The sequence below is a fragment of the Sinohyriopsis cumingii genome, chromosome 1 (assembly GCF_028554795.1).
Source record: "Sinohyriopsis cumingii isolate HCF-2022 chromosome 1, ASM2855479v2, whole genome shotgun sequence".
Classification (NCBI taxonomy): domain Eukaryota; kingdom Metazoa; phylum Mollusca; class Bivalvia; order Unionida; family Unionidae; genus Sinohyriopsis; species Sinohyriopsis cumingii.
Genome location: NC_142961.1, coordinates 138,202,672 through 138,225,296, shown reverse-complemented (window position 1 = coordinate 138,225,296; position 22,625 = coordinate 138,202,672). Strand labels below are relative to the sequence as shown.

Sequence of the window (22,625 nt, the reverse complement as noted above, 5' to 3'; positions counted from 1 at the left end):
TGAAATTCAAGAAGGGATGTATCGTAGAGTCGCAAACATGGTACACTTGTTCCATAAGACAAAATTCGCGAAAATCGCACGGTTCGGAGCCCGTAACTTCAGTTTGGTACAACGCAAAAAAGTCAATTATGGCTTGATGAATATAAAAATATCCCAGGGGTAAAACAAGCCATATAGTATGGTCGTGTACCTTTAAAGACGGAAATAGCAGAATAAAATCAAGGGTCGTGGGTAAAACGAAGTATTTGGAAATTACGTACCTTCTCTCATATATAGTATGCTAGAGAGGGTCCTCTGTCAGAACGGGTCATGGAGATAATCTAAGGTATTTTTGTCACTCTATGATTTTTTCCCTTTAGATTATTGTTTTTATTTTCTGCTCTTTTTCTCAGTACCATGCTTGCGTTGAGCACATGTGATCAGACCGTTATAGTCCTTCGAGGTATAGTTTCTCGCAAGACGTCATACTATAATGTTCCATTTCCGTCCTGTACTGTCACTTCGCTTCATGCTTCGTTTCTTTCAGCAGATCGTCGTATGTGATACAACGTTGCCGCGTACAGATATAATTGACTTCCGTTCAAAGAAGAACAAAATTCTTTTCTACTTCCGTGTAAAACCCCACGCTTTTTGTACCACACCCGAAAGCAATAAAATATGACAAATCAAAGCAATAAAATATGACAAGTCAAAGCTTCCGACATTAAGACGAACCATTTCATGCTTTTTTAAAAATTTTTATGTTCAAATACACACCTGAAGAAAGATGAGTTATGAATTAGTTGACAAGAGGGCAGACTAACTGTGAGATGAATAGTTGTATAAATAATAATAATAATAATAATAATAATAAAAATAAAAATAAAAATATTAATGATAGATGGATGGGTGGGTGGGTGGATATATATATGGATAGAGAGATAAGAGTACCGTACTGTGTGCATTTTGGTTTCCGGATGATAACTTAGCTTCTGTAAAGATTTCGTGACAGCTTGGTCCAAGTGTTCCCCTGATCCCAAAGAAGAAGCCAATGGTTTGGGGTGGGTGGGTGTAGGTACAAAGTCAAACTCGATGTAAATGAAAGATTTTGTATATTCACTGCATTTCCAGATGATACTTTTAGTTCAGGTGAACAGATTTCAACTTATATATTGTCCTTAGCATAAACTTGATGATGGTAGCTCTCAAGTCAAGGTTGCTGTCGCTGAAAATATATTTGACTATTGTATTTCATTTTTGGGTGATAACTTAAGTTTTCGGTAAAGTAATTTATTTAGTACATTTATTTCCCACTGCCCAGTAACTCACAGATTTAGGAGTCAGCAACCCCAAGACCAAAGTCGATATCACCGGAGAAAGATTTGGCTATTGCGTTTTTATTTTGTTCTTGTTTTTTTATCACTGGACAATACTTTAATCTACAGAACACGTTTTCCAAAACGTTGAAAGTTTGTACCTGTCCTCCCCTTTGTCCACGAAACAATCATAAAATCTTTGGAGGTGACCGCTTCGGTGGCTTCGTGGTTAGAGCGTCCGTCTCAGATGCGAGAGGACGTGGGTTCGATCCCCTGCTGAGTCATAGCAGAGACTTATAAAAATGGTACTAACAGCTACCTCGCTTGGCGCTCAGCATTAAGAGGTTAGTGTTAGGACTGGTCGGCCTGGTGTCAGGATAATGTGACTGGGTGGGACATCATTCTACATGTCTGCAGCATGATGCCACAGTGCTAGACATTACCATAAAGCATAAACTGTCACACTGCAGACATCGTAGTGATATGACTGAAAACTTGTTAAAGCTGTGTTAAAAATCCAAATCACTCGCGCGCAAGCGCGCACACACACACATACACACACACACACACACATCTTTGGAGGTGTGCACATTCAGGGTCAATGTTGCTGTTGCTAAAATTACATCTGACTTTAGCATTTCATTTCTAAACAAACGCTTCGGTGGTCTAAGTTGGTAGAGCGTCCGCCTCGGATGAGGGAGTTCTCGGGTCGAACCACGGCTGAGTCATACCAAAAACTGATAAAAATCATACAGCAGCAGCCGTGCTTGGCGGTCAGCATTAAGAGGTTTGTGTTAGGGCTGGTCGGCCAGGTGCCAGGATAATGTGACTAGGTGGGACATGATGCTAGATGTCTATATCATGATGTCCCAGTGCTAGACATCACTATAAACTGCTACACTGCAGACATCATAGCGATATAACTAGAAAATTGTTAAAGCTGTGTTAAATATCCAAATCACACACACACACTCATTCACAACCTGATTGTCTGTTTATGTGCCCGTTTTTTGTCATTACATCGTGTATTTTGGCCACACGACTCCAGCATGGGCACATCAGAAAGTATGCATTGTATTTAATTCGAACTTATTGCAGCACCTGCATACTGAAAAATCTAAACATACAGAGGACAAAAACGTTAATCGATTGCCACTAGAACAAGCAATTACATTATTTTTGTTAACAAAACTTCACAAAAAATTGAAAAAGTCCAAAACTTTTGAAAGAACACCCGTAATTGTACGTGAGATCACATGCAAAGATGTCTTCACTCCATAGTGGTCATCTATTCAAATCATAGTGGTCCTTGATTCAAACGACATTAGTCACTGATGTACGGGTTGAACAACATCAACGTTTTACTACATGTTTGAGGGGTTAATTCAAAATGAATCTGAATTGTTTACATTTCAAACTGTTGTTTGGTGATGTTTTGTAAGAAACAGAAAACAAAAATAATTTACATGTTCTTGTTGTAATTTAGTTTGTCTTTAACCCCCCCCCCCCCATAACTATAATTTTATAATCTAGGTACTTCTATCAGTTAGAATCTATTATAATATGTTGTTTCTGTCGTGCTAGTCCGATAAATCACCCCCCCCCCCCATGTGTCGATACTGATGGACGATATGTGGGTTTGATTTCAGATGGTTATTAAATGTGCAGTTTGCTGCATGCACATCTTACCGGTATTTAGTAATAATCATATCGAGCGCGAAATTAAAAATGCCCACAGGGCAGAGGGTTGTGCTATTCCACCTGGATTTATAAGTCGCCAAACATAATATTTGATCCTAAACATATCATGTACATATCGCCAAATGAACCCTTCGGCGACGGTAGTTTAACAGCCGTGAGAAATACCGGTGAGTGTATACAATTTACACTGATGTATGCAGACAAGATGGCTAATATGTTTTAATAAATAGGCGATAGCAGTCCCTAAAATCAGCAGTCAATATCATTATACCTGGGGTACTGATTTATCGGCCTACTGTCATGAAGCAATATAGTCAAAATCCATAGATTAAATACATGGAGTAATTACCCAAAATTGAAAAATAAACTTGAATCGATTTCAGCAAAACAGTACATGTAGTTTAATCTTTTTACCCCCCCCCCCCCCCCCAAGAACCGGTAGCTTGAAGTACAAGATCAATAATGGTACAACTATATTTAACTCTTACGTTTCTGGCATCAGTTTGTCTGTGACCGAATATACATTATGTTTCCCTATGCTATACAAAGAATCTTGTGGATTTCAGAGTTTGTAGCTTGAAATTCAAGGACACTATTACTGAAGATTATGTCACTACATTTAATTTCCGGACATACATCAGTTTATTTGTTTAGGGTTGATGTGGGTGGGATGGATTTAGCTGGGAGTAATCATCGAGCTGAAATACAGTTTAATTTCCTTCCCTATCCAACTTATATTGCTTTTGTCTAAGTAACTATGGGCATATGGACCCAAGGGAGCGGAGGTGTACTTTTGTCCAACATTAGGGTCCATAGGATTTATTTAAGGTATATGTACAACTCTGGTCATATGACTTTCAGTTAGCACAGGAAAAATTATACATTGTAATTAATTTCAGATGATAGCTTTACTACAGGTACATTTATTCAATTAGCTGTCACCAAATCATGCAATTAGTGTTGTGTCACTAGAGCCAGAAAATGAAAAGTTGAAAGCATTTTACAACAATTTTAACGCAACCCCAGTGACTGTATCTGAAAGCACTTGTATGTAAAAATCATTCCTTTAATCAATTCAGTCCGTAGTGGTCCCTGACTTTACATATGGGTAACCCCAACTTTACAACTACACGTTTAGGGGGGTTAATCTCCACTCCAGGTCTTGACTTCATAAACGCTTGTGAAGATTTTAAACAAAATTAAGAAAGAAATAACGTGTTCTTTTGGCGTTTGCTAGCTATTTATGTTATTTGCAATTACAATAATGATATCTAGATATTCCCTTCTGTTAGAATTAATTACAGTGTATCGTTTACACTTCTTTTTGGAAATCATGTAACCAAAATACATGATATAATTACAAACACGGAAGAGCCCATTAAACGTTACTGAATCCAGTGCCCCATTCCATCTTTCCTGAGATAAAATGGTAAAAGACTTAACTATTCAATTACAAATGGTATGAACTTCTACAGCTTTGTGGATTTAGCTTTAAGAATGCTAACATGGTTAAAAGAAATATACCGCAGAAACAATGTACTTAAAAGACACTTTAACCTCCAAATTTTTTAATTTTTTATTTGACTTCGGTTTGCGAAAAACCTCAGTTCTGCGACAGCTGAATTCCTTATTTTGGATAATTTCTAAACATATCAGCTAAATGTCAGCTTTCTGTACATATCAGCTAATTTCTGTACATGTCAGCTAATTACCAGCTTTCTGTACATATCAGCTAACTTCTCTACATATCAGCAAATTACCAGCTTTCTGTTAATATCTAACTGCCACCCTTATGTACATATCAGCATATTTCTATACATACCATTTTATTGCCAGCTTTCTGTACATATCAGCTAATTACCAGCTTTATGTACATATCAGATAATTACCAGTTTCCTGTACATATCAGATAATTGCCAGGTTTCTATACATATCAGCTAATTACCAGCTTTCTGTACATATCAGCTAATTGCCAGCTTTCTGTATCTATATCAGCTAATTACCAGCTTTCTGTACTTATCTGCTAATTGCCAGCTTTCTATACATATCAACTAATTGCCACCTTTCTGTACATATCAGCTAATTACCAGCTTTCTGTACATATCAGCTAATTGCCAGCTTTCTTTACATATCAACTACTTGTCAGATTTCTGTACATATCAGCTAATTACCAGCTTTCTGTACATATCAGCTAATTGCCAGCTTTCTATATATATCAACTAATTGCCAGATTTCTGTACATATCAACTAATTACCAGCTTTCTGTACATATCAACTAATTGCCAGCTTTCTGTACATATCAGCTAATTACCAGCTTTCTGTACATGTCAGCTAATTGCCAGCTTTCTATACATATCAACTAATTGCCAGCTTTCTGTAAATATCAGCTAATTGCCAGCTTTCTACACATATCAGCTAATTGCCATCTCTCTCTCTCTCTCTCTCTCATATATATATATATATATATATATATATATATATATATATATATATATATATATATATATATATATATATATATATATATATATATATAAATCAGCTATTACCAGCTTTCTGTATCTATGTCAGCTATTTACCAGCTTTCTGTACGTATCAGCCAATTGCCAGCTTTCTGTACATATCAATTAATTGCCAGCTTTCTGTACATATCAGCTAATTACCAGCCTTCTGTACATATCAGCTAATTACCATCCTTCTGTACATATCAGCTAATTGCCAGCCAACTCAGTAAGGAACAAAGTGGGGTGGACCGTTTTGTCTAAATCGATTGCCGTAAAATATGGGAGCTGAAAGCGGCTTTCATCAGGAACCTGCCTGACGAATGCATGCAGCTTTTATTGGATTCGGTTCTAATGATTCACTCTCATTATACATTTGAAAGTTAATTATTTGGAGAAAGACCAGTAATTGTCTGAGTATTTCATTTGGAATTACTAGTTTACATCCGCCCTTCGGGAAGTTGGGCAGATGATATTATTACCACATACCACGAAGTTTATGCGTTCAAGGGGAACTGTATATTAGATGAGCTGAGAATATACATGGTGATATACCATTTAATGACAAGTCCAGATATACACTTTTCATATTCGTTGAATAAAGAAGTATTCTTTTAGGTTGATATCTTTACATAAAGTCATCCAATTGGTGCAAAAAAGAATACTGGTTTTGTACATGAAGGGTTGGCACTAGAAGTCAGCTGTGAAAAGGGGGCATTGGATCTCCGATAACGGTTTTAATATAGCATGTGCTTTCATAGAGTACGTGAACTGTTCCTGAAATTAATTCCACTCAGTAACCGAACTCGATTCCATTTCGACGTCTAGTTTACTGTTGATTCCTCCAAACATCGCACTAAATTTCCGCTATGATCGCGCTAAATTTCCGCTAGGACGTCTGTTGGTTACCCTATGAGTACTTCCTAGTTTTTTTTTTTTGCAATCTCTTTTTCCCATAAAATTCAATTTGTTGCTTTAAAAATTAAACAATTAATTTTAAATACTAATAGAATATTAATTTTCCGAGTGTGGTAATATGTATATTTGTATATATATGTATACGTGCGTGTGTGTGCATGCATGCATGCATGTATGTATAGGAGCACGTCAGCACAATAATGGATATATGGTGCTGCTTGAAAATCAAGTTAAAACCGTAGACAAAATGAAATGCACAACAGTCTCTAGAACGATGAACTGAAAATGTAAATATGAAGTACTACAAGATAGAACGTAAAATTTTTAACATTCTGTACAAATATTTGTGAATATATATATATATATATATATATATATATATATATATATATATATATATATATATATATATATATATATATATATATATATATATATATATATATATATATTCGATAATGGACATTTTAATTATTCATTTGCCAAACTTCAGAATCCATTCTTATTCCTCCCGAAGTTGTAGAAAGCGATTACGTGGCACTGTTTGTTTATAAGAAATGTTTGTTGACAGGTTAAACCAGCCAAGCCAGCTTGGCATAACAGTTCAGGTGTAACTTACCTTAATTGTATTATCGTAATAATAGAGGATGAAAATAAATATCGTGAAATCACACTACATTTACCTCATCTATGGACCTAATCTGGCTATCCATTCGATCCAGAATCAAACACAAAATTTGTTCTTTGTGCTACGTTTCACTGACGGACTCCAGTCCAACAAACCTATCCGACCTCACCCATGTGTACACACCAGCAAGATACTTACGCTCCTCTTCTGACAATCGTATGCTCATTATTCCCACTACGAAAACGAAGTCATATGGACAACGTTCTTTTGCATACCAGGGCCCAACAACGTGGAATGAATTGCCCACTGAACGTAGACACAAAGACACAGTGATCCCATTCAAGAGTGCCCTTAAAACTCACTTATTTCGACTGCAAGAACAAACTTAAAGACCTAACAATGTTTCCTACCTTAAATATTTACATGTTTTTATATTTTCTAATTTCATTGTGTATGTTTTCTGTAATAATATCATTATATGTGGTTTTTTATGTTATAGGTGTTGTCTTATGTTGTAAAGTGCTTAGAGCTTCTAAAGACTAGGCGCTATACAAAGTCCTCATTATTATTATGTTCACCAGTATATTATAGGTTCAACCATGCATTTAGTAGAGATATAGTTATATACTTAAGATATGTGAGGAATCAAAAGTTGCACCATTTATACATGTTCGGTTTCTTTATACGTATATCGTTTGTTTGTTTGTTGCGGTTGGTTTGTGTGTGTGTGTCTGTCTGTCTGTCTGTGTGCACATATCTTGGGAAGTATTTGCACATACATTGTTATGCATATATTGCATAAGCCTACCTACGTCCCAACCAATGTATACATATATACATCTAAGATCTACCTCCCTACTTGCATCCCTACCATTGTATGTCTCGGTTGTTAATGCATTTCGAAACATTACCAATGCTATATGCAACACTTTGTTAAACAGTTATCACTAGCATCGAGACACTACGAAGTATTCAATTCTGTATGAAAGATATGTTCTGTAAAACAGTAATCACTAGCACCTAGACACTACGAATTATTTAATTATGTATGAAAGATATGTTTTGTAAAACAGTAATCACTAGCACCTAGACGCTACGAAGTCTCTAATTCTTTATGAAAGATATGTTTTGTAAAACAGTAATCACTAGCACCTAGACACTACGAAGTATTTAATTCTGTATGAAAGATATCTTTTGTAAAACAGTAATCACTAGCACCTAGACACTACGAAGTATTTAATTATGTATGAAAGATATCTTTTGTAAAGCAGTAATCACTAGCACCTAGACACTACGAAGTATTTAATTCTGTATGAAAGATATGTTTTGTAAAACAGTAATCACTAGCACATATACACTACGAAGTGTCTAATTCTGTATGAAAGATATGTTTTGTAAAACAGTAATCACTAGCACATATACACTACGAAGTCTCTAATTCTATATGAAAGATATGTTTTGTAAAACAGTAATCACTAGCACCTGGACACTACGAAGTATTTAATTATGTATGAAAGATATCTTTTGTAAAGCAGTACTCACTAGCACCTAGACACTACGAAGTATTTAATTATGTATGAAAGATATCTTTTGTAAAACAGTAATCACTAGCACCTAGACACTACGAAGTCTCTAATTCTGCATGAAAGATATGTTTTGTAAAACAGTAATCACTAGCACATATACACTACGAAGTCTCTAATTCTATATGAAAGATATGTTTTGTAAAACAGTAATCACTAGCACCTGGACACTACGAAGTATTTAATTCTGTATGAAAGATATCTTTTGTAAAACAGTAATCACTAGCACCTAGACACTACGAAGTATTTAATTATGTATGAAAGATATCTTTTGTGAAACAGTAATCACTTGCACATAGACACTCCGAAGTCTCTTATTCTATATGAAAGATATCTTTTGTAAAAGAGTTCACTAGCACCTAGCCACTGCAAAGTCTTTAATTCTTTATGAAAGATATGTTTTGTAAAACAATAATCACTAGCACATAGACACTACGAAGTCTCTAATTCTATATGAAAGATATGTTTTGTAAAATACTAATCACTAGCAGCTAGGCACTACGAAGTATTCAATTCTGTATGAAAGATATGTTTTGTAAAAAAACTAATCACTAGCACCTAGGCACTACGAAGTCTGCTTTGGTTAATAGTAATCGCTTGTAACATGAAACGACAGAGTCTTTCAGTTTGTATGCAGTAGTTGTCAAACAGTAATCACTAGGTCAGTAGTCACTACGAAGCTTTACAGTCTATATGCAACACTTGCTTGTTAATCAGTAATCACTAGCACCTAGACAATACGAAGTCTCTAATTCTATATGAAAGATCTTTTGTAAAACTAATCACTAGCACCTAGACACTGCGAAGTCTTTAATTCTGTATGAAAGATATGTTTTGTTAAACAGTAATCACTAGCACCCAGACACTACGAAGTCTTCAATTCTGTATGAAAGATACGTTTTGTATAGCAGTAAGCACTAGCACTTAGACACTGCGAAGTCTTTAATAATATATATGTATCAAAGTAGTCCTAGGAATAGGCTTCGAGACGGGTTTTTTTAAAATAAGTTTTACACAAGCCCATGGATATATCTGTTTGATTTCAAAATATAAGATTCAAACCCCCGTACCTCAGTAGCTGTTAATGAATGTCTTAATTGAAAATTCTCATTACACCATATTGTGTAGAGTAATGAAAAGCGCAGTAATGGTCTTCTGGACCACGTTTTCTGAAACGTTGGAGTGAACATGGATACACTAGCCTTTGCATGGAGACAGGGACAGTTGGTTTAAAGAGACTTATATTTGAAAGAATTGAATAATTTTCAAGTAGATATTAGTCTTATTTTATTACTTGTAGACAGGATACCAGCCGCATAGGCTCCAAGAGAAAACCACAGTCGTAATTTGCCCATTTTACAGCACAACACTTATTTAACTTCAGTTTATATTTAATGCCTAATCTGAAAGTGTGCACAACAGGATTCCTATTATATTGGACATCTTTCATTATACGGACTCCAGCACCGTTTCCGGTAAATACACTTGCTTCGCGTGGCTGTTATCGTGCATCCTTCCTGATGCTCTCTAGTGCAGTAGAATATTGAATATATCTTGAAAACTCTGGTAACGTATTTGGAATTCATTTAACATGCTATTTGCGTTGCATATTTAGTCCCGAAACAAAATTTACTTAGATGGACAAAACAAAGAGTAAATCACATCATCAGATGAGCAAGTGAATGCAAATAGCAGTTTCTGATTGGTTGTATGTAAGTAATGACGTATAGCGCAGTTATAAAGTTTAGAAGACTGTACCTTTGTACGAATAATAAGCGAATTTGTTTTAACGCTGGTGAGCAGAAACGTTCAGCCTAAGGTACAACTCGCATGTTTTGGTGATCTCGATTTAGCTGATTCTTTAGTTAAATCGATTTCTTTTTTTTATTTCTGAACACGGAAGTCATCAGCACATCTGAACAATCGTTAAAGAAAAAAAAAAGAACTATATGGTCACAAGACCAAAACCCATCCCAGCTTTCGTTAAAGACTGTAATCAGCAGTCTCGGAGAAAATAAAGCTTGGAAGAGAAAAACTGAAAATTGGACAACTAAATGATCCCAAGTCCTCACTTGACATTATTTCTCACTGAAAGCTTGGAAGCGAAAAACTAAAAATTGGACAACTAAAGGATCCCAAGTCCCCACTTGACTTTATTTCTCGCTGAATGAGACTATTCTGATTTGTTTCTGGACTAGAATAGAATCAAGGCAAATCTGTTGGGTGCGAAGGAAACCAACTTTCGTATACCAACCTGTAACACGAATAATGTCATCAGACAATACAACTTTAGAAACACATTATCATATCTATAGCTTCTTATGTGGATTCAAGACAGCTTTGTAACAGTTGTTCGCAACCAGAAACTAGATAATTTCTCTTTTTTCCCGAAAGATTGGTGTAGCAGTGGGTATATTGTTTTCCGCACAGGTTTGGCTTGAAATAGGTTCCTGCTGTTTGGTATATAGTTTCTTTGTAACGAAAATGAAGTAGATGACATCAGTGTGGTGACGAGCTTTCAGATTATAGTTAAAATGAAACGCCATGCATGACACGAATTATTTGATATTTAAAACATACGTTTGGTAATATAAAATGCCAAAATTACAGCTTGTGTCTGTTCTTTTTTCTTTCCAGATTCAAAATGGCGACAAAGCGTGCTGTAGCCATAGGATCACGTAATGGAGGTGGTGTAGGGGCCAGTGATGTTACAACGAACATGACTGGTCAGGATGTCCTTGCAAATGGCTTCAATCGTTACAAAGAAGGCTACGAAACGATTGAAAAAAGCGAGTTCGGTCAACAGTTCCGAAAGCTCTTCCATTATGTATTGTTTCCATTGAGTGTCCTCGTACTCATGCCAAATCTGGTGATGCTTCTTTGGTACGCCATGTCAAAATGTGGTGGAAGTTATTCACACCTTTTGTCTCGTTTCTACGATCGATCCATCATTGATGTGTTGCTGGAAGTTTGGAGTTCTGTTCCAATATGTAGCCTATTTTCTATCGGCGTCATAGGCGGGTACTTTGCTTGGGCCCTATTCTGGATGAAGGTCTTGCCAGGGAGACGCGTAGAAGGCCCCATCACTCCAAACGGAAACGTTCCGTTGTACAAAGATAACGGATTCCTACATTACACGGTCACCATGGTGGGATTTATTGTATTGACAGTCATCTTGAAATACTTCGAAATGTCGCCCAGTATTGTGTACGACCGATTAGGGGAACTCCTTGCCACGATTATCATATTTAGCATATTTTTCTGTTTTTTCTTGTATCTCAAAGGACTCTATGCACCTTCCTCCACTGATTGTGGAAAATCTGGATACTTCATCTTTGACTATTATTGGGGCACTGAACTCTATCCTCGTGTATTTGGAATAGATATAAAGGTATTTACCAACTGTCGATTTGGAATGACGGTGTGGCCTCTTCTTGTATGCTGCTACGCTATCAAGAGTTACGAACTCTGGGGCTTCGTAGACAGCATGTTCGTTTCGACTGTATTACAGCTGGTTTACATCACGAAGTTCTTTATCTGGGAGGCTGGATATATGCAATCACTAGACATTATACTGGACAGAGCCGGATTTTACATTTGCTGGGGATGTCTTTGTTATCTACCCGCTTTATACCCGGCTACAAGCTTCTTTCTAGTCGAACACCCGGTGGTTCTCGGAAATTTCTGGGCCTCGATTATTTTTGGTTTTGGAATAGGTTCCATTGCAATCAACTATTTGGCGGATGCCCAGAGGCAAATGGTACGCGGAGCTAATGGAGAATGCTTAGTTTGGGGCCGGAAACCAGAAATCATTCGTGCCAAGTATAGGCTAGAAAGCGGGGAGATCAAAGAGAGTATCCTGCTTGCATCTGGTTGGTGGGGACTCTCCCGCCACTTTCATTACGTACCGGAAATTTTGCTCGCCTTTTGGTGGTCCGTTCCAGCGCTTTTTACTTATCTGATGCCCTACACTTATGTAACTTTCCTAACCTTTCTTCTGATTCACAGAAGCTACAGAGATGATCACAAATGTGGGAAGAAATATGGGGAATTTTGGCACGAGTACCGCAGACGTGTTCCGCATAGAATCGTACCATACTTGTTCTAGATACTAGTTGTATAACATTGTAGTATTTTCTCAACTTTGCAAGTCTGTAATGTAATATAGTATGGAACTGTAATGTAGATGCCTTTCATGCCCGTACTTATACTGACAAGGAAGAAAGAAAATTAAATTATCCGAATATTCAGATGATGACGTAAGATCAATTTAACATGGAATCTCCTAAAATACCGATTCCAGTGTAAGGTTTGCTATAATATTTTCCAACATATGGAGACTTGAAATCCCTATTGATTAATACGTTGGGATTTCGTTATGCTGTTGGCTTTCTTTTAATTCAGCTGACCGTCTGTCGACAATCCCTTGTTACCACTCTGCAGTCCATATTTGTGATCCGACTATTATCAAAAAGAATATGGGTTTATATTATCACAATTATGGACGCTTTCGATAATGAGCGAAATCCTTGCATACAAAATAAGATGATCTTGCATCGAATTGGTTAACATTAGTATCACTATGTCGGCCACATTTATGATCCGATTTTGATGAAATTTGGCACATTTGTTTATATCATTAAGGTTTTGAACGAGTTTGATAATGAATGAGATTCATGCATATTAATGCGATGATTCCGATCCGAGTTTGATGAAACTTGGAATGTGTGCTAATATCATCAAGATCTCGGATTATTTCAGTAATGAGAGAGATCCACGCATACTAATCAAGTTATCTTTCATCGGATTGGCTGAGCTGGTTACGCCTCTTAAGACTACATTTCTGATCTGATTTTTATCAACAACTTTGGCTTGTATCTGTATAATCTTGGATCGATTCAATAATGAACAAAATTCAAAGGATACTAATGGTGTCATCGTAGATCTTATTGGCTGAACACGTTGCCACTCTTGAAGCCATATATCCGTTTTAATGAAACGTTGAATGCATCCTTACATCATCAAATTCTTGGATTCGGTGCTAGCGCGAGCCATTCCTATATTTTGAAGTGATCTTGCATATGAAGGTCTGAGTATATAACCAGTGTCCAAGCAATCATTCTCATCCGATTGTGATCAGATTTGGAATATGGACTGATGTCATCAAAATCTTTTTCGAAATTAAATCAGAGGTGACTTTGCTTTGGATTGGTTGACATTGTCACCACTCATGCTGCAATATTTTTTCAGTCTTTTAGATTTTGTTTACCATCAAGATCTAGATTACAATTTGGGAGATAGTTTATAGAGGATGTTTGTTACAATACAGCGTGAACCTGCTTAGAGTAATGATCAGCTGTTATGTTATTTAAGTATGGTAAGCGGTTTCATATCCGCTTAAGCCTCTGGTTTTAAGTTCGATCCAGCTGCAAACTTCATAAACCCCGATCTGTCGTCGATTAATACACGGGCAGACCAGGGTCTATGTAGTGTGTGAAATTTTACCCGATGGTAAGTTAAAGATATTATTATTGTGATCATTTATAAAACAAATACACGGACTTGCAGCGATTGTTATTCTTGAAATTCAAAGGTTATTTCTTGGCTAGGAAAGTAAATTACCTCTGGTTATTATTAGAAGAAACGTGCCAGTATATAATTTATATTTAAACTCAAACTTTGTAACAGTATTGAGATATTTGATTTATCTTTTTAATTTTTATTTTTGTTGTATTATACATTCTTTGTTTTAGGTTTCATAAATGTGTAGTCTTTGAATTATTTGATCATAAACACAGCTGTTATTGATACCTTTAGTTCACAAGTTTTAATTATTCATGTCACATTGAATATGAAATTAAAATTATTGTTCACGATCCGCATGCGTGAAATTTTTAGACAACTGTTGAAATATCATACAAAAAATGAATTTATTTTAAGGTGTATAATCATATCACGGTGTAGTTATAATAGTTTTATTCCTTAAAATACAAATATATATAAAATTAATTTGATTTCATTCAACTTATTCGAACAAATTACAATAATATGAATGTAGTTTTACTTTGCAAATTGCAGCGCAAGGAAAGGGAATGGATACATATTGATTGTATTCTTTATGTTGTTTTGTATACGGTGTGTTTAATTAAGTTGCATTTTTCTTGCCTGGGTGTAATAATTATTTAACAAGGCAAACAAAATTTAAAAGACCCGGACTATGATGTGCATAGAAGACGGAAGAAAGAAAACTTGAGCCAAATTAAATTTGCCAGCTGTACATTGTGAAGACACCTTTTTGGTCACATGTTACCAAATATAAACTGACTTTATTGTTTGGATTCATGAAGCATGGATATCTGTAGCCTTCTCGGATTGGCGTATACCAAATTTATTGATTGTTTTTCCCGAATTTCCTTTCAGATGCTCTTACTGATTATTTAGGTCGATTGCAAACGAAATGTTGTAAGTCACAGTGGCGTTGGAGCCCATGGGGGCAGGATTATCAACTTGTTGCCTTTTTTAGTTTATTGTTTGGGTAAAAGCCAGCATTTGCAATAACATATCCAGATCTCATAATTTACGGTGAAGAATATTGACAAGGAGAGAAATTATTAACGTTGTCGTTTTAACATAAAATAGTCACAGTGGCGTAAGATTCCCCCCACCCACCCAACTTAGTTTTGGGACCCCTCTCCAATTGAAAAAAAAAAAACGTTTGATGGAAGATTTAGGCGGCCCCACGCCTCAGCTGTTGTGGAGATTGCTTGGGCAATTGTTACGCCACTGGGTAGTCTGATCCCGAGTCTGGTTAATTACAGTGAAATCAAGTAAACTCTGGTTTGATCAAAGTGACGTCATTAACAAACCGCGTTAAGGAGACGATTCTGGCAGATGAGATTTTTATGTACATAATAACCACACTGACTAGCATATTGGTATATATGCAGTTATAATCGTAGTAAAAGAATATGGTATATAGGAATGGATGTGTACATATACGGTATATGGGACCTGATGGGTACGAATATGGTATATGGGACTGGATGGGTACAAAAAAGTTATATGTACTGGATGGGTACAGCTACGGTATATGGGACTGGAAGGGTACAAATAATGTTTATGGGACTGAATGGGTACAAATATGGTATATGGGGCTGGATGGGTACAGAACCGGTATATTGGACTGGATGGTTGCAAATACGATATGTGGGAACTGATGGAGTGAGTGGGTGGGTGGGGTGTCCTTTAATGGTAGTTGCTATTAGTCGTTTTTACTTAAATTATCATATGACAAAAGATCTGTGGGTTTGGAGCTATTTAGAAGTTTAAAAAAAGGTTTAGTTTACAAAAAGAAGGCTTTAAAACGCTGAATTTGCTGAACACTCCACATCATAAGGATATTGTAACAGTGAGGCTGACGGTTGTTCTTTCGGTCAAATATGTCCTTTAGCACTTGTTAATACGTACAAATAATATCAAGTGCCATGCGTACGGACTTCTGTGAAGTCTGATGCCATTCATGCGGACTTGAGGGGAGCTAGATAATTTCCATTATGTCATGGCATTTTTAACTCAGGCATTCTTTCATTGGACCAGCCTTCCAGGATAAATAGAAGGTTGAAAGAAGAACTTAAAAATATTATCAACTTAACGCATGTTTATGGTGTATGCATCTTTGGGAAACGAATGACGAATACACTTCTCATACTTTGCATTTTATAAATATGTTACAAATACCATACGAACAGTTTTATTAGCACGAGTGACCGAAATCTAAAACAATTTCAATAATATATATTCCCGGTAATGTCTGTACTAGTTTTGCTCAATTATAATCCATATCTAGTCCATATTCAACGAGATGAATACGTTATAATATTCCTTATTCCAGCAATGTTACTATTTATAAGCTTGCCCTGTTTTTCTTAGTCAGCAGATTGTTAGAGAAACGTGCAACAGGAATCGATTTCATTGGTCTGCTTGGTATTTGTGGGCGGAGTTTTCTATAGGTCAGTTGATAATAAAAGCCTTTTATATTGGTAACTTTGTGTGTCTTTAATTGGAGGATACAAATTATGTACGGACCTTAAAATAGACAAGTAAGATGGTTGTGAGTAACGCACAAATGTTCATACATGCTTTTTGTGTAAAATGTGTGTGTTCGTTTTAGATGATAGGTCAGATGACTGTTGTAATAAGAGGTTATCTTATTCGGTGCTGTCAGATGTTTGATACATATATGAGCGATACTAGTCCAATAACAAACCTGTATAACTGCAGTCATTTGTTAATGAAATGTTACATCATTGGCCAAATTCTTGTCTTATTTATTCAGATTTTGTTTTAGTTTGCACTTAGTCATTTTTGTTACTAAGAATTACAAATACTCATTTGTGTTTTATGACGATTATAAAATATATAAGATTCAGAAGAATAAAGCCAAAATCAGAAAATGTCCAAACTTTTAGTTTTGTCCTTTATTAAGGCTATCTATCCTTTCATCTATCACTCTATCTTTATTCAGTCTATATGGCAGAGAACATTCTGGTAGAAAAGCCACATAATTTTGTACAAATGAAGCCTATCTGCCATCAAATATGTCCGCTGGTAATAGAAAATGTTCCAAGACATTTATTAAAAAAAATACCTGTTGAACAAAGTTTAACAACATTTGACAAAAATCATTTTGACATTGAATGCCTTTTAAATTTATGCAAATAAGCCGACCTGCCTTTGAATAATTTCTATATTACTAAAAACTAGAGAAATAAAATAAACTTTTAAGAGTTTATTTCCAGAAACTGCCTTATAGTTGTCACCTTGTGTAGTCTTTGCTTTCAGATATGAGACAAACAGAACTTTAAATGACATCTGTAAAGTAACTTAACGGAACTTCACCAAATTAGTTGTCTATTTCCTATATGATTATTGACGAGATCTCGTGATTGTTTGGAAAATTTAAATTGATTCTGTGGCCAAAAGGTTAAAATTCAAGGTTACCGTCCGTAGTAGATGTGTCGACAAAGAACTGCATTAAAAGCTAAAAATACAAGGAATTGAAAATTTTAGAAACCCGATGCTACAGAGTTGCATTTGAGCCTAAAGCAATGTTATTAACCATGCTTTATTGAGTTCAATATACAGTCAGAATCTTTTGCGCGATTATGACGCCATGACTTGTTGACGACGTTGTACCATGAACATTGCCATTGTTTGACAGATCTTTGCAAGTCTGCTTCAGAAAAAGAATGGTCGATCTGTTTTAAAATTTGCATGCGTTTATCAGTGGCTACAATGTCTGAAATTTGACAGTTTATCGATTACACCATTCCATAAACTAAAAATGTTGAGTTTTCATTTGCTTACGGATAGGTTTAAATACAGAATGATGGAAACAATTATTCATATAACTGTAGTTTAATTGTTTATAAACGCCTCCATATCCTCCGAGCTCTTGGTCCACAGGCTTTGAATTTTAATTAACAGAAAATGACATTGACAATATATTAATTAACGGACAATGACATTGACAATATATTAATTAACGGACAATGACATTGACAATATGTTAATTTGATATTACTCAGATGTAAAACAACAGTAAAGTTGCAAATAAAACCTACAATACTAGACACTATTAAGTTCACACAATTTTCAATTGAGTTCATTTATTTGCAACTTTTTCCATTGCGTCTGTCATTCTAAAACGCCATAACACTCCTCCAAGAGTCTCGCGCGAATTAGTTATTAAACTCAATACGATCACTTGATATGAGTGAAAGCATAACAAGTTAAAGAAAATGCTTGAATGGAATTATTTGATTTCCAGCATTTTACTCATGTTCCTCCAGAGAGAGAGAGAGAGAGAGACTGTTTACTCTTCTGTTAAAAGTTAACATAATGCAAATTCCAACACTAATAGCCATAACTTCAAAGTTTTCCATGCAATTTCCATTAAATATTCGGTACATGCATAACATTTAAATAAATTTGTATGGATATAAAAGTCTAAGGCTTTATATCAATGGTCACAACCAAGTGTAAGCGTGACCATTGAATCAAGTGTAAGCATGGCCATCTAATCAAGTATAAGCGGACATCCACTGAAGTGTAAGAGTGACCATCCAATCAAGTGTAAGCGTGGTCATCCAACCAAGTGTAAGCGGACATCCAATGAAGTGTAAGAGTGACCATCCAATGAAGTGTAAGCGTGGTCATCCAATGAAGTGTAAGCGTGGCCTTCGAATCAAGTGTAAGCATAACCATCGAATGAAGTGTAAGCGTGGCCATCCAATCAAGAGTAAGCATAACCATCGAATCAGTGTTAGCGTGGCCATCCAATAAAGTGTAAGCGGACATCCAGTAAAGTGTAAGTGTGGCCATCCAATCAAGTGTAAGGGTGGTCATCCGATCAAGTGTAAGCGGACATCCATCAAGTGTAAGCGTGGTCATCTGATCACGTGTAAGCGTGGACATCTAGATCTGATTGTAAAAAGTAAAAATCTAAGTTTATTCAACCCCATCTTTTGTCTCTGCAATAATACAAGGTGTACACCATTTTGCGATTATCACATTCGACCGCGACGGTAACATCTATATTCGACGCGATACCATTTGGTCGAATGCGGCAAGGCACGTAATCGATCGATCGTGTGTAATACACAACGTACGCCGGAAATTACGATTGAACTGACTGTAGAACTGATGGAGATGCTACGAATGAAAAAATAGTTCGACGTATTTACAATTTCTAGGTCAATCTTTGTTTCTTAAATGCCGAGGTTGTCCGACTGGTAGTTACTGGCATACATTCGATTCACAATCCGTACGATTGAAATTACGAATGGGGATCAACCTGTTGCCATTTGGAAGTAGTACGTGATCCAAGCACACAACTAACCAAAATAGCATCTCCCATGTGTTCAAAATATCATCCTGAATTAGTCTAAAGTACACTATTTTTTGCAGTTATTGAAATACGGAAAATGAATTTTGCCGGACTAGACAATAATAGCTTCTTTTAATACAATAAATGAATTACAAAATATGTATTAAAAAATGTTATCGGTTCTTTTTTTATACAATTTTCGTTTGAAATCCAGGAAGTGAAAATGAGCAAGTGAAACTTGCAGTTGTTTTCGGTGCACATCCAAAATAAAGCCATATTGCATGCTTTTTATCTGCTTAACAACATTAGAAATATACTCAAGACGAAAGTTCCGGCGAACAAAATGTATGATTTTTCTGTAAATTAATTATTGAGCCAACAAACATCTGGTTCGAGTGGCGTACCTGCCTGACTACACGTACGCACTGACAATCTTCCTGTACATTTGTCCGAGCGAGGTTAGAAAAGTAAAAAATTCAGAGGAATTGACCTGAAAATTGTGTCACATTATAGTGACTAGGAAGGCAATGTGATGCAGTTGAATATAGTCTTTTGCGAATAAACATATTACAGCAGGTTCTTTGTGATATTTAAATTTAGATTGGCCCCCAGTGGGAGTGCCGGTATCATTCACAGGCATCAGTCTTGTATGTTAGTCCAGATGTCCATTATTTCTGACAACAGTTTATGTCGTATATCGTTTAAACGATAAGGTAGCACGTGCCGATATCTGTAACACTGTTCAAGTCAACATATCGAGGAGTGTATGCAAAATCACCGTATGTAAACAATCTTTCGGGGAAACCTTGTCTTTCATATAGCATTATCCCTAGATAGCACGCTTAAGGATTGTGTGAGTTTGGTTTTTACGGCACATCAACACATGAAAGGCTATTAGTATTGAGACAATTTCGGTAATGTTCCTTGCCAATGCACACACCATATTAGACAACATGTACTGACCCATGTTTAAGATTCGATTCCGCGCCCATGTGACCCCCTGCGGCTCCTGGGGTATGGGAACGGAGGTGTTTGTAGATTGTATTGTAATGTGTTGGTGTTACTGCTTTTGCTGTCGTTTGTAACACTGTTTTGTGAAACGTTTCCAATTTGGAGGTAGACTCACGACAAATGTATACCTTTAACTAAGGCCACGTGCATCTAGCATATACCAAAGACTGGCACTAATTGCATCAAGAAATGCGTACGTAGACTCAGATCACAATTATGTTTCCTATATAGTCCTTACATAACGATTCTAGATCTCTATAGTCCCTACATAACGCTTCATGATCTGTATAGTCCCTACATAACGCTTCATGATCTGTTTAGTCCCTACAAAACGCTTCTAGATCTGTATAGTCCCTACATAACTCTTCATGATCTGTATAGTCCCTACATAACTCTTCATGATCTGTATAGTCCCTACATATCGCTTCATGATCTTTAAAGTCCCTACATAACTCTTCATGATATGTACAGTCCCTACATAATGCCTCATGATCTATATATTCCCTACATAACGCTTCATGATCTGTATAGTCCCTACATAATGCATCATGATCTGTATAGTCCCTACATAACGCTTCATGATCTGTATAGTCCCTACATAAAGCTTCATGATCTGTATAGTCCTTACAGAACGCTTCATGAGCTATATAGTCCGTACATAATGCTGCATGATCTGTAAAGTCCCTACATAACTCTTCATGATCTGTACGGTCCGTACATAATGCTCCATGAACTATATAGTCCCTACATAGCTCTTTATAATATGTATAGTTCCTACATAATGCTTCATGATCTGTATAGTCCCTACATAACGCTGCATGATCTATATAGTCCTTACATAACTCTTCATGATCTGTATAGTCCCTACATAACTCTTCATGATCTGTACAGTCCATACATAACGCTTCATGATCTGTACAGTCCATACATAAGGCTTCATGATGTGTATAGTCCCTACATAATGCTTCATGATCTGTACAGTCCCTACATAAGGCTTCATGATCTGTATAGTCCCTACATAATTCTTCATGATCTGTATAGTCCCTACATAATGCTTCATGATCTGTATAGTCCATACACAACTCTTCATGATCTGTACAGTCCATACATATCGCTTCAAGATCTGTACAGTCCATACATAACGCTTCATGATCTGTATAGTCCCTACATAACTCTTCATGATCTGTACAGTCCGTACATAATGCTTCATGATCTGTATAGTCCATACACAACTCTTCATGATCTGTACAGTCCATACATATCGCTTCAAGATCTGTACAGTCCATACATAACGCTTCATGATCTGTACAGTCCGTACATAATGCTTCATGATCTGTACAGTCCGTACATAATGCTTCATGATCTGTACAGTCCGTACATAATGCTTCATGATCTGTACAGTCCGTACATAATGCTTCATGATCTGTATTTATAATGGAAGAGCTTTTGGATAATATTATTTAGTTTATTCATTTTTTTCCAATATCTCGCTTTAAAAAGCGTCTGATTTTATTAACCATAAGGGATTAAATGTTACAATCTAAACACTAAGTGACTCGTTCTCATTGTAGATTGGATTACATATTGAACCTTGGAGAGACACAATTAGCCCGTTTCTGTTTCATCTTTCTTGTTCTAAAAGTAAATACTAAAATAGTTTTACCAAAGTCTATTGATTCCTGGTTGTTGAGTGAGCTGTACGTTATCACCACAAGCATCCACATGAAATGTATCCACTACTATGAACTTTTACAATGGCGGACTGGCACTAACTGTATCAAGAAATGCTGACGTGGACTCAGATCACAATTATTTTTCCTGTATCGTCCCTAAATTTGTTTGTCAGAACTGAAGCTTGCTTTGAGTCCAAATCTTAATAAATCACGTGTTAATCTAAACGATCTTCAAAGGTGAAAGCACGGCGATTGTCTTGTCATAGGTTATTCAGCTTCTTTTGAGATGCAGGGTTGTATATACAACAACATGCAGCGGGTCACACATATCACTTCTATACCAGCAACAATACATCATTACTCGTTGTGCACTGTCATAAAATTAAAAACTAACAACAACATCATAATGCTTATATTCTAAAGATTA

At 36.1% G+C, this 22,625-nt stretch overlaps 1 protein-coding gene across 4 annotated transcripts in view; it reads left to right on the top strand.

Annotated features, from left to right (window-relative positions):
- The window catches only part of LOC149807939 (uncharacterized), a 71,980-nt gene extending 54,893 nt beyond the window's left edge, over nt 1-17,087 (top strand). For all 4 annotated transcript variants that reach the window (XM_089972177.1, XM_089972164.1, XM_089972170.1 and 1 more), the window contains exon 4: nt 11,264-17,087. In XM_089972177.1, the coding sequence (XP_089828303.1) occupies nt 11,271-12,734 (1,464 nt within the window). In that variant the 5' untranslated portion in view covers nt 11,264-11,270 and the 3' untranslated portion in view covers nt 12,735-17,087. The remainder of the gene's footprint in view (nt 1-11,263) is intronic.
- The last annotated feature ends 5,538 nt before the right edge of the window (nt 17,088-22,625 follow it).